The 13,529-nt window shown below is 33.7% G+C and overlaps 1 protein-coding gene across 2 annotated transcripts in view; it reads left to right on the top strand.

Moving 5' to 3' along the window:
- dennd1b (DENN/MADD domain containing 1B) overlaps positions 1–13,529 on the top strand; it is a 385,932-nt gene that overhangs the window by 144,832 nt on the left and 227,571 nt on the right. For both annotated transcript variants that reach the window (XM_028811040.2, XM_028811041.2), the window contains exon 3: positions 5,346–5,389. In XM_028811040.2, the coding sequence (XP_028666873.1) occupies positions 5,346–5,389 (44 nt within the window). The remainder of the gene's footprint in view (positions 1–5,345; positions 5,390–13,529) is intronic.

The raw sequence follows: 13,529 nt of genomic DNA, 5'->3' as shown, positions 1-13,529 counted from the left end.
GTAATCCATGGCTTGTTGTTGGCATAGCAGCGTACTGTTCTCACTGGAACTACAATGTCCATACAGAAGTTGATGTAGTCAGTAGTGCAGTCAACAACCTCCTCAATGTTCGCACTATATGATCCCTGCAGGATATCCCAGTCCGTAGTTCCAAAGCAGTCTCTCAGAGCCTACTCTGCCTCAGGGGGACCATTTCCTGAATGAGTGTGTGGTTGTAGGTAGCTCCCTCACTCTTGGTTTGTAGTGAGGCTGAAATAGAACCAGGTTATGATCTGCTTTCCCAAGCGCAGGTAGCGGGGTGGCGCTGTATGCGTCTTTAACGTTTGCATACAGTAGGTCAATAGTCAGATTTCCCCGGGTGTTACAATCCACATACTGGGAGAAGGCTGGTAATGTTTTGTCCAGTGTCACATGGTTAAAGTCTCCAGAGATTAGCACAAGCGCCTTGGAGTGCTTTGTTTGTAGTTTAGCAACAGAGGCGTGGATGATGTCACACACTATCTCCACATGCACCTGAGGAGGGATGTAAACAATAACAACAATGACGTGCCCAAACTCTCTGGGCAAGTAATAATTTACTAAGTAATTTCGCTGCCCCAAGTCCCCAAATCAACAATTTGAACTGCACTCTTTCGTATTTAAAGAAAATACATTTAATGTCATAGTTTATGAAATCAAATCCTTTGTCAATCCAATTTAGTAACTTCGACTCAAGGGAGATAATAAAAGCTTTTTTTAGAAATAAAATTCACTCTTGTTTTAAAATAAATGTATTCATATACAAGTTGATTGACTAATTTTGTGCTGGTGCTCAACCGAAACCAAGCCACAAACAACCTCTAACCAATTAATAAATTCTATTTTAATACATTTACTCTACAGCAACATATTTCAAATGTCTGTTTTCTGCTCACAATGGACTACCATAAAGAAACAAAAGAAAACTGCACTACAAAACAGGATAATCCTTACTAGAGGTTACGTGATGTAACACAAACCAGACATGATGCCTATTGTAGGTTTAGTGTTTTAACCACAGTTTTGAGCCCCAGGGCTTGTGAACTTCTTTGGACTAGCACAACGGTCATCGAGATGTACAATATGTTAAACTGCAGTTGCACAACAGTGTGCATGCAGAGCTGTCAAGTTATTTATTTTTTACCCATTTCTAAATTGGCTTTTATTGTGATAACTTTCTGTCAGTCTATGATCTGTTTTTACACTTTGTGAGTTAAAATTATTCAAATTATTTAATCTGTGTGTGAATTAATCAAAGTGTCTGGAAAAATATTGAATGCATAACTAAACAAAAACGTATGCTTAAAAATTTAGCCTGATTTTGACATTAATATGTGACTTTTTATAATAAAAAAGCAAGTTCAATGTCTGAGTCTTAAGTACTGAGATAAATAACATAGTCCAATAGAAACAAAAGGTAAAAGATAATCAAAAATAATTTAACAGCATGTTAATGTCCTTGCTCCACTATTCCTGTATCTACCGCTTTGTAGCAGTTTGTTAGCACCGATTAAGCAGTGTATTCTGTTTCAGATTAATACATGTCCTAAAATGCTGAGTGAAACTTCATGCTTCTACTTTCTAATTTTAATTGTTATATAATGTAACATAACTCTTGTTTTAATTGTTGCATTAACTAAAAATTCATCACCAGGACTAGTGCATTACGAAAGTTGATTTATATTAATGAATATAACAGCTGGGACTTTCAAATGAGGGGGGATAACATCCATTTTACAACCCTGCAACTATGTATGCTTTTGGTTCCTACATTTTATATCTGGTTTGGAGGTTGTGGGCTGTTGGGGGGGGGGGGGGGCTTAGGGTTAATGTCCACATATTGAAAACAAATAATACCATAAAATGAATATTTCTGTAATTAATTTTTAAAAAGTTTTAAAAAAAGTAAAGGAAAATGACATTACAGCTAATTGCTTAAACTAAAATTGTCATACCAGTCTGTTTTGAACAGGCAACTGGAGTTGTAAACAAAAGCCAAATATGGCTTGCTTTATTGGACTTTAAAAAAGCCTTTAATATTCTTGTGCACAAAAGGTTTCTTTTGAAACTACTTAACTTTCTAAACTGATTTTCAAGCTGGTTAGCTGGCCAGAGACAGTACAGGTAAGAGTTGAGTGCTCTACATAGCTTGGGGTCATCATTAGAGCCTCACTAAAATCTCTGCTTTAACAGTTACATTTATGACATTGATTCTCATATAGCAAAGTATGATAATGCAAAGTGCTGCTTGCAGGCAAAAGGAACATTAATTACAAACATAAAATGGGTAACGCTGATTTATAGGAAACAACTTTTGAAGAGGGTTTAGTGTTTGCTTTGATGCTACATTCACATTGACTATTCAACATGCATAAATTATTAAAGAGGAAAATAAAACATAAGATTATATTATGAAAAATGGTTGAACATAAAACAAGAGATGTTAAACACAGACTGTATAATAGTGAAGCCACATCTGGAGTGCTTTTCTGGTCATCCTGCAAAAGGAAAGACATAATAGCACTAGAAACTGTGCAGGGAATAGCAACCAAATGCATCATACAATTAAGGAGTATGTCCTACTCTGGCAGGTTAAGTTTAAAATAATTAAACCTCTTTAGTCTTAAGTAGTGAAGACTGCGTGGAATCATAACTGAGGTCTTCGATATTCTCAAAGGAGCCAAAAACATACTTTTTTTCTTTTTAAATCTAAATCTAGATTAAATCTAAAAAAAACCTTGACAACCTTAAAAAAAATAGTCTGAGATTTTGGGGCAGTGTAGCTATTAGATAATCATACAAGTTTATAGGTTTTATAGGGTCATTATTGTCGCATTAACAGGGCACAGTAAAATTATTAATTGTATTTGTTTTATAGGCTGAATGGTCACGTCAAACTTCTGTTGTTCATATATAAGCTTATTTTGTCATATACTGTATGTTTACCTAGTAAATTTTTGAGCCCTTCAAGTTATAATATGTATCAATTTTAATATGTAAATATAGCTTTCAAGTATAATTAGGAACCGTCCTTTTCTTAGCTTTATTTGCTATGTGTAAATTACATTTATACATGTTTGAGATGCTCTTTCTGTCTTGGCATTCAAATACAAATAGAAAACCCACCTGTTCTCTCTGGGTTTTTAATTGCTGTTTCTTCATTTACAAGTTTCAGCAGTCCTTGGTGTTCACCGAGACAGTTACTGCCACTTTCATGCAGTACTTGTACTAAATTAGACTGCTAGTTTTGAAAGTTCTACCATAATTTATCATTTTATCTTGTATTTTAGTTACTGTTGCGACTTACCCTTCTTAGTAGTTTCATACTCTTGCTGTTATTGATTTATATGACTCCATTTGATACTAGCAGTTCAAAATCTGTCAGGTGGTGTAATTCCAACTCATTCTTGCATCTCAGTGATACATTTTTATGTGTGTTATTATTGTACTGCTCAGTTTTTGTATTTGATGCTATATGTTGTGGTTTGCTCTTTATGTGATGAACTGGTGGTGCATACTGTTAATGATGCGGTATCAAATAAAGATAGATTAATTTGTTTTTGTTATTATCATTATTTATTTGGCTGGTAAGACAAGTACAGGAAGGTGTAGTGACTTGCTTATATTCACACAGTATCAGTAGTGGGATTAAGTCCACAACCTTTAGGGTTTGAACTCCAGTATCCAAAGCCTTAACTATTACAACTAACATTTATTAATGAAAATGAGTTTTTCATCATTTATTTAACTGCATAGCCATTAGCCAGCTATCAAGGACTATGTCCACCCTGCTCCATCCCTAATGCTCTTGTAGAAAGATTTGAAATAGGTATCTTTATTAAATTATTTGGAGCTTCTATCTATCTATCTATCTATCTATCTATCTATCTATCTATCTATCTATCTATCTATCTAAAAGGTCCTGTGTTAATACTTAAAATAGTATACAGCTGTCACATGAGCAAAATAATATAGTTAATAAGCTTAGGCTGTCCCTGGAACCCTTCCACCCCATTTACCTTTAAAACACATTCATATTTAAACCACATATTAAAAATTATAAGATGCAACAGTCAGTGTAAATAGAGTTTTTTGGCAGTTTTTTTTTGTGTGTTCTTCCTGGACATGATGGTTCTTTGATTATCTTTTTTACACAAACTGTTTGTACTAATTTGTCATTCACATATAAATAACAAGCATCACAACTTAAGAAGGAAAATTGTGATAATTTTAAACGTAACTGGTAAGAATGCATATTTATAAATGTTAATGAGTGTTTATTATACCACCTTTCTTGTTACTGTTGTTTATTCTTTAAAAGTAAATTTGTTCTGATGCCTGCTTTACACACAGACACACGCAAGAAACATAAGGAACCTATTCAGATTGAAGGTCCACCTTAAGTATCTTATAAACTGCAATTTAAATATAGCAACATTAATTCTTCAAATTGTAATTGTATATTAGTGATAACGTACATTTTAGTAATTATGGATTATCAATTTGTGATTTTTTTTTAAAAGGAAAAGTCCAGGAAGAACTGAAGTTGAGAATTTACAGGCTAGACATATGCTTCTTATTTCCGGTCTTCAGCACCAATCGGTAAAAAGACTGCTTCCTCCCACCTCCTATAGGTGTGAAAAATAGAGGATTAATGAATAATAACCCTCATTTGTTAGTCAAGAGCTCTATCTTCTATTTAAAACGTGACTGCCATGAGGCTTTTAGTTTCCTGTCTATGATTTGCTCTGTTTATTCCAGAAGTTACAGTTTCTTTTACAGATGTGTTCTATCAGTCTGTCCATTTTCCTAATTGCTGTCTTTTCTGTTGAAATTATGTAACACTGCAACTGGCAGTGGAAATCCTGGGACATGGCAGGATTTTTTTGATTAGGCTGTAGAGATTTATTGCTTTTATGCTTTTTATAGCTCTTTTTGAACCCTAAACTGAGGAAACATTGAATTTAGCTTTGTCATTAATTCATTTTCTTCCTTCCCCTTACATTGATATTTAATTTTTTTTATATTTAATTATACTTTTGGGGGAAATGTATTCTCCATCTTTAAAATAGCTATAAGAAAGCAATTTAACACCTTAATGACTATCAGAATTCTCCATCTGTTGTAGCTAAAATTTCTTCCTCCCCAGCCAAACACACACACGCACGCACGCACACACACACACACACACACACACACACACATGCATGCATGCATGCACGCACACACACACATTCACCAAACGCACAACTTTAATATTTATGTGTTCTGAATGTTGCATTCTGTTCTGCTGCTACTGATTAATGCTATCTGTCAATTATTTACAGATCCAGTGGTGTTGTGGAAGTTCCCGAAGGAGTTCGAAGACCAGGTTGGAAACATAAAATGAACTTTTTTTTATGTTAAAATAAAAAATCCTCTCCTAGTCAGCCGTGGAAATGCAGACAATAATGAAAAGCAGTGAGCAGGTCTCAAATAACTGATGTTTCAGTAATTATTATGCAGTCGTGACAGGAATATGAGCAGGACCTGTGGAAGTTTTTTTAGTTAACTGCTGTTATATTGTTTGTTTACCCTGATGTTAGCAGAATCATTCCATTTTAGAGACATGCAAGCTGTAAATAAGAATCATATCCTTTTTGTTCTTAGTTGGTAGCTGAGATGAATTTTATAATGATTTTACACTTTGTTATTGTTGGTAAAGCAACCAAAATTTTTAAAGTCACTGTAAAGAAATGTTTATTTATATATATATATATATATATATATATATATATATATATATATATATATATAAACTCATTCCAAAGTGGTATTAAAAAAACAGGAGACTTCATGATAGAATTCAGTAATGTTTATGCAGTTTGATATCAAATCAGTGCAGTGAGAGACTAAGTAAATAACCCGCTTCAAATTCACCTAGTCATTGAACATTAATAAAATCAATCCTAATTAATTCAAGAATCTTCAACAGGGATTTTAGAAAGTAATCGTCAAGTAAGTAAAATATTAATGTGAAATCATTTGCCAGTTTCCTTTTTTATTTATTTTTTCTTTTATATCAAGTTATTTATCCACCTTACTAAACATATAAAATTACATTGAGGTTAAAATGAAAATAAATTGATGGATTATTGATTTTTTAACTTGTCAGTATTGAAGAGTGATATTAAGTAACAGTGCACTATGAAGTATTTTCAAAGTTTTTACAAAGTCTTTTTTTTTTGTTTTAAACAGAAAATAAAAGAAAACGAATAGTGATTTACAAACCTTCTCTGATAAGTGACATAATCTTTTAAGACCATAACCTTTGAGAAAGTATTTTTGTATTCCATTTTAATGAGTTTAAGAATAATATAATTGCAGTTCTAAATGTCTAGTCTTATATAAACAAAACACTGCACAAATGTATTACTTGTCATTATGATTGGGTTGATTATTATACCTTAGTATTAGATGTTTAGAAAGCTGTCTAGAAGTGGGCTTCATTATTCTTTCTGCTTTGTGTTAATATAAAAGGAAGAATCTTTTATGTTCTTGATCTTAGTATTATTAATTATAAACACCACACACTAATAGTATCATACTTAAAAGATACTTTTATGTTGAACCTGTTTCCTTATTCAAATTAGATGCTATAATATGTGTATGCAGTGTATAAAGTTCACTTTTTAAATGATAAATTTGAATTTAAAATCAAGCACCTCAGATACCTTTTAAAATTTAAAATTAAAATGAGTTCTTTTTTATATAATGATGTGAAGTTTCAAATAAAATCCCACTAGTGCACCAAGGAACTTTATTCTGCTTTTTATTCTGTAGTGTTGGCTACAATATCAACTGTTAAGAAATAGTGAAGTATATCATACATATTCTTCAGCGCAGTGTTCACTGTGAGATTATTTAATTTATAACAAACCAGTTTCACTTTTAATAGTTGAATGTAGTAATTTAAAGTTTATTACCTGTTTTGAGCTCTAGTCTATAACACCTAATAGCATGATTTCCATAAACTAGTTGTGTAACATTTTACTAAATTACAGTTATTTACTAACTTTATAATGTTGTCTAGACCGGAAAATGAGGTTCAGAAAACTGATTATTTATTATGGATTAAGGATTCCTTACCATGCTGTGGAGTCGGTGTGGAAGTTCTTCCAGGCTTTTATTCTGATCAATATCATAGTTTACTGTTTTATATTTTAATATTTTTTTCACTGATTAAAAAATTAAATGGAATGAGAGATATTGGTTGCATGGTGTTTTAATAGGAAACATATGATTGATACTGAACACCTAATAGAGGAAAATAACAGGGAAAATATAAGTGAAATGATCAACTGTAGAATGATTACAAAAAAAACAACAACAACATTTATTTATATAGCACATTTTCATACAAAAGAGTAGCTCAAAGTGCATTGATCCTTCATTTGTGAACCTGCTCTGTCCATTACAGGCCTGTGAAAAGTCTGGGCCATTCTCAGCAGTAAAGAGTACTTTATGTGAGGCAACCATAGATGAAATAACGGCCCATTGCAGAGCACACTTATGGTTACAACATACTCCTTCACATTGGTCAAAGATGACAAATGTTGTCACCTTGACAAGTAATAGATAAACAAAATGTGGAGAACAGCCACATAGACAGCATGCAGACACGGCTTAAACAATGACCAAGCTGAAAGTTGAACTCACAGCCAGCCCCTGAGCGATAAGACAGTCGTGGTAAATTGATATGCTACTGTTCTGCCTTATGGTAAATTCATTTTGTTTTAAACTTTGAACACCCTAACAGTGAAACTGCGAAATCATAGGAAGTTCGGCTTTAAGAAGTAGATTAAATAAAAACTAATGGTCAAAGTGGTTCTCCATCAGTCATACTGTAAAACACAGACCTAGATATTTTGCTGATGTTGTAGAAAAAAAGTTGCAAAATCAATAGAAATAAAAGAATGTTTAAAGAAAGTAACAGCTTAACATAAAAACATTTCCATGAAATTATGCTATTTTTTTTTCCAAACATTGTTTAAATTTACAACCAAAAGAAAAGAGAACCTCCAGCCAGAGGTGGTTTCCAGTCCTTTGATAAGTGTAAACTGTTTGATGTACATTGTTATTTCTTTGTTTTGTGATGGCACATCCTTATTGATGTTGATTTATTTATTTTTTGCTTTAGTGGTAGTACCATCTTGACTCATCTGTTTTTCCAGCTTGTGTTTTTCTTAAAACAAAGAAAAGTCATATGTTACCTGTGAGATTTATCTTATACTGTCTTTACTTTGAACACATCCAATAAGTCACTTCTCAGTAATAAATTTCCATCCTCTTAAATTTTATATTAACATCTGAAACATGTTAATAAGGCTAATTAATCTATGTCATTGAAATAGTTTTACTGTTAAATTTCAGTTTTCAATAGATGGTATTTATATTTGCATACAGAAACATGCAAGTATTTTACTGTAGAATATATTTGTTTTAAAGCTTAATTATAGTGTTAACTTAAGATCTTAAATGCATGATTTTGTCAAATCCAGATAAGAATGTTATATTTTTTACATTTATGTTTACATTTATTTGCTTAGTATATGTTTTTATCTAAAGCAAATTATAAAGTGTACAATGTAATTGAGTAAGCATCAGTCTGGATTGACCGTTTGGGAACCGTGTTACAGGACAAGGTCACAAAATTTATTTTTAAATAGACAGGATTGGAAAATTCAGAAACTGGGTTAATAGTGTTTTAAGTAGACACTATTATTGGGACTTAATGTGGTATTAATATAGTTATTCTTAAGGAATATTGCTGTTCCTGTGTTTTCTGCACAAAAATGAAGGTCTTTTTCACTTAGCCTATTACCTCCTCCCTTTTGTATGTATCTGTTTGTGTCTCCCCCCCACCTCACTCTCTCAGTCAGCATATGGCAGCAGCAGACCTAAACTCTACAGGGCCCTTTTGTTTATCTTGTTATTGTTGCTGAGCGTAATGACAGTTGTAGGCCGTAGATCAGGGTGCAGGGGTTAGTCCACCCAGGGGATGGAAGAAAGCGAAAGACAGAAGTGTGGATTATGGAAATATGAATTGATTTAAAAAGAGAGGGAGAGCGAGTGAGAGAAGAAGAGAGGAGCTCTGCTCCTTCAGAATAGGACTCAAAGGAGAACAGACTGGGAGCTGGCACATAGGCTGTGAAATATGAAGTGAAAATGATCAGCTGAACACTCTGAAGTCTTGGTCATCCCCAGCTGCTGAGTGCAGAAGCAAAAGCATATATTTGAATCTTAAGAGGATGATTTGCAAATGCAGCCAACAGATGGAAATCAATCTATTTTTCAACATATCCATAGCCTAACTTCAGAGAAACCTGAAAATAGCTGAATATTTTGATTGCCATATTTTTTTTTGCTTTAATGAATGTTAAACACCTGAGAGTAATAGATAAACAAAGAAAAAAATTATTTATTTAAGAATAACATTTTTTTCTCAGTCCTACCTATACAGATATAGTATTCAAGTGTTGAAAAAAAATCTTTAAACCAAGATGTATTTAATTTGTAAATATTTTCACACAAGTAAAGGTGCATAAAATATCAAGTCCTATATTCTTTGCTAAAGTGATATGTAGCATACTTTTTTGTTTTACCATATAAACATGTTGCTTTACTAACTTTTCCTCTTTTTCTACAAAAAAAAAAACTTCAGGCTCTGAATGCTGCATTTTCTGATTTTTAGCAACAATTTCAGAGTTGTGGTCTGAAATCTAATTTAAAGTAAAATTAGACTATGTCATTTACTGAATAAGAAGACAGACTTATTTAACACCACATTAAAATCATTCTGTTTACTTTCAAGATCAATGAACAAGTGATTTGACCTACAGGAATGTGTGCAATGAATGTGCATAAAAAAGAAAAAGACAAATATGTCCGCATGTGTGTTTTAGAAGTGGTTTTAGGTTGTAATCACCTTGAAAGTTTCCTTCAAAGTTATCTCATGGGCTACCTTCCCACTTCTTGTTGAACACATAATACATCATCTATTCATTCAGATCTTACATGTTTCTTATTCATATCAGAAATAGCAATAACAATAACTCCATACATTACATCAATCATACAGCCAGGCCTTGATTGTAGGGCAGGTGGAGCCTGTCTCAGCAAGCAGCAGACACAAGTAGGCAAAAACTTATTTGACAAAATCTTTTGTGTAAACCAGATCCAGTGTATGGCTTACAGGAATGCAATCTGCAATATAATTTTATTTGGTCGATTACTTTTTTTTTTTTATTAACATTTGTTTTCCTGTCATATGGCATTGGTTGATTGCACTGATTACAGTGGAACCTCGGTTCACGACCATAATTCGTTTCCAAAACTCGTAAACCGATTTGGTCATGAACCGAAGCAATTTCCCCCATAGGATTGTATGTAAATACAATTAATCTGTTCCAGACGGTACGAACTGTATGTAAATATATATTTTTAAAGATTTTTAAGCACAAATATAGTTAATTACACCATAGAATGCACATCGTAATAGTAAACTAAATGTAAAAACATTGAAAAACACTGAGAAAACCTTGAACAACAGAGAAAACTAACATTGCAAGAGTTTGCGCTATAGCCTTACGACCCGATCGCTGTATAAACACTTTTTTTTAATGAGTTTTAAGCACAGGAGGAAAAAAAAGGAACATTTGAACAAATCCAAACTTTATTTAAAAACCAACCACAAGCAACCAAGAAAGTAACATTGCAGCAGTTTGCGCTATAGCCTTACAACCCGATCGCAGGGAAAAAAATGAACATTTGAAAAACCGGTAACTTAATAAACAACCAAGAAAAGTAACCTTGCAGCAATGCATGCTACGAACTGAAAAATGAACATTTGAAAAATCCGTAATACAAAAACTAACCATAAACCACCAAGAAAACTAACCTTGCATGAGTCGAGTTCTGGCATGAAGTGAGGAGGAACTGGGTGGAGAGGAGGTTACAGTGCTTAGAAGCCATGGTTAACTGCAAAAGCACACAAAATACTGTAGAGCACAAAGAGTTCACAGGTAAAGCACGCACGTCTGACTGAGAAAAATGAACAGGGAGAGGCTGAACACGTGCTTAAATACAGTAATTGGCGCGTACAAACCGGAAGGGAAATGAAATAGAGCACAAAGAGTTCACAGCGAAAGCACGCACGCATGTGCAAGCACGCACGTCTGACCGAGAGCAATGCAACACATGCGGAAATCATTGGCTCGCACAAACCGAAAGGGAAACTGACTTGTTCGTATACCGAATGTGTGGTCTTGAACCGAGGCAAAAGTTTGTCGAACTTTTTGGTCATAAACCGATTTTTACGTGTACTGAGATGTTCGTGAACCGAGGTTCCACTGTACTTGTTTTGCAATAAAAGTAGTTAGTGCCCTGTCATACATAGTTTCTCATACATCACTCATAAAATAAAAACGTGGGTGCTTTTGCTAAGATTATAAGAAGTGTTTTTTAAATGTTGATTGATGAAAAGTGCCCACGCTTTTATTTTACGAGTGATGTATGAGAGACTTATTTTGTACTTTTTAGTACACTTTTTAACTTAATCTAAGCGTTGTTTTTAAAAAGTATTTTTATTTATATATTATTTTCAACTTTTTAGTCTTGGGTTTGTTTTAGTATAATTTTGTAATCAATATTTTAACACTTTAATATTTCTATCCATTACTAGCGCTGTCTATTGGTGAAATCTTGAACTATTCTTCATATGAAAATTTAATTTCTTAATTAACATGAATTAATTGATCACTTAGTGAAACTGATTATTGATTCATGTATTGTCATCGGAAGTCAGCAAGTGTACAAAATTTCAAGTCATTTGCACAATAGGAAGTGGGTTAAGTATCGATTACAAGATTTGTACCAGACAACAAACAGGTGAAGTTAATATAAGCGTGGTAAAAATAGTTAGTTCTCTTATGCATATGTAACAATTCCCATGAATATAACAGTCTGTTTAAATTGTACATCTGCATCCCCATATGTGAGCGGCAGAACCGCAAGAGGCTAGCGCGTAGTGCAGGCCCGGGGGTTAGCGAGTGAAGCGAGCATGGGGCAAAGCTCCCTAGTATTCTTAAAGTAAAGTACACTTCCATCATTATGGGGGTTACAGTACATTGTAAGGATTCAAGTAAACTAATATTTAGTAGCTTTAAATACTGTGAATGTATGTGTAAAGTAGACCATTTGAACAAATTGACACGCTGAGATACTTTAATTTGCAAAATAATTTAATGCTTGTCCTTAGAAATTAGCTATGTTGATCGCAAAGGAAGAATTTTGTTGACCTTACAACACAAATGGAAAACAAATATAATCTAGTGTAGTAAAATCAATTCAAGGAAGACACAATGTTACCCCTCTTGTGAAAAGTTTGAAAAACTACTGACTCCATCATTGGTTGTTGTAGCCTTTGTCATCTGCTGTTATTATTTTACATGGTTCTTTTTCAGTTAAAGGCCATGTCACATTCCATGACTTTTTTCAGCGACATTCAGTCATGGAGCTCATTTACATAATCTTAGAGAGTCAGGGCAGTTGCAGTGTACTCACATGATCGTTAGGCATGTATTGTGATGTTCCCGCAACTTAGTCCAGCGAGTCTGTGACCCGCCATGATAAAATCTGGCAGGTTTGTTTTTGTCTTAAATCGTTGGGGTGGGCTCAGTGTTCATTAATAATGACAACCAATAAGCGCTCAGCCAGAAGTACAATGCATGTAATGCAGCAGTGAAGAATAAGGGGCACAGGTGTTTTGGACCTTGAAAACAGAAGAGAGGCTTGTCTTTCAGATGTCTTGTGTTTTACTTACCACAACAGAAAGGAAAAAAGTCATAATGTTACAGCTAAATTCGCCATAAATAGACAGCATCACACAACATTGGCTTAATCAGTCAACATGTTATTGGCTGTCAGAAAAAGAGGTGAGTCTGGGATATTTTGCAAATATGAAACACTGCTAGAAAGTTGCCACAAAGCAATTTCTAGCTATGTAATCTGATTTGGTCGGGTGATTAAATCAGCAACTGCAGACATCAAGTTTGACAACCCTTCTGAATAGAAATCATGTAATGTGATGTCAGATTTAAACTCCTAGTGCTATAAAACAAGAGGGACAATGGCTCTTCATATGTAAGAAGGATAAAAGCAGAAGTTGCCAAAGTGGTAGAAGTTGAGTGGATTCAAGGGTGATGAATCAAAAGTATAGTACTAGGCATGGCTCCATAAGAACAAAAAGAATGGTGAAGGCTGTTTAAATTTACTAGATTTGGAGTAGTAATATTTGATTCACTCATCTCTATAAAGCTGATGAAGATCATCCATCAATCCTGAAATCATGTTTGCGCCAATGCTACAGTTTTGGTTGGTAGCTCCCATCACCAGCACTGTCAGTTGTGCTAATGCAACTGTTTTGATCCTGTTCTGGAGCAAATCCCCACTTACAGGAGTGCCACTTTAAT

This window comes from Erpetoichthys calabaricus, chromosome 10 (genome assembly GCF_900747795.2).
Source record: "Erpetoichthys calabaricus chromosome 10, fErpCal1.3, whole genome shotgun sequence".
NCBI lineage: Eukaryota > Metazoa > Chordata > Cladistia > Polypteriformes > Polypteridae > Erpetoichthys > Erpetoichthys calabaricus.
The sequence above is the reverse complement of the archived record's forward strand: the minus strand, read 5'-3'. Positions and strand labels throughout refer to the sequence as shown.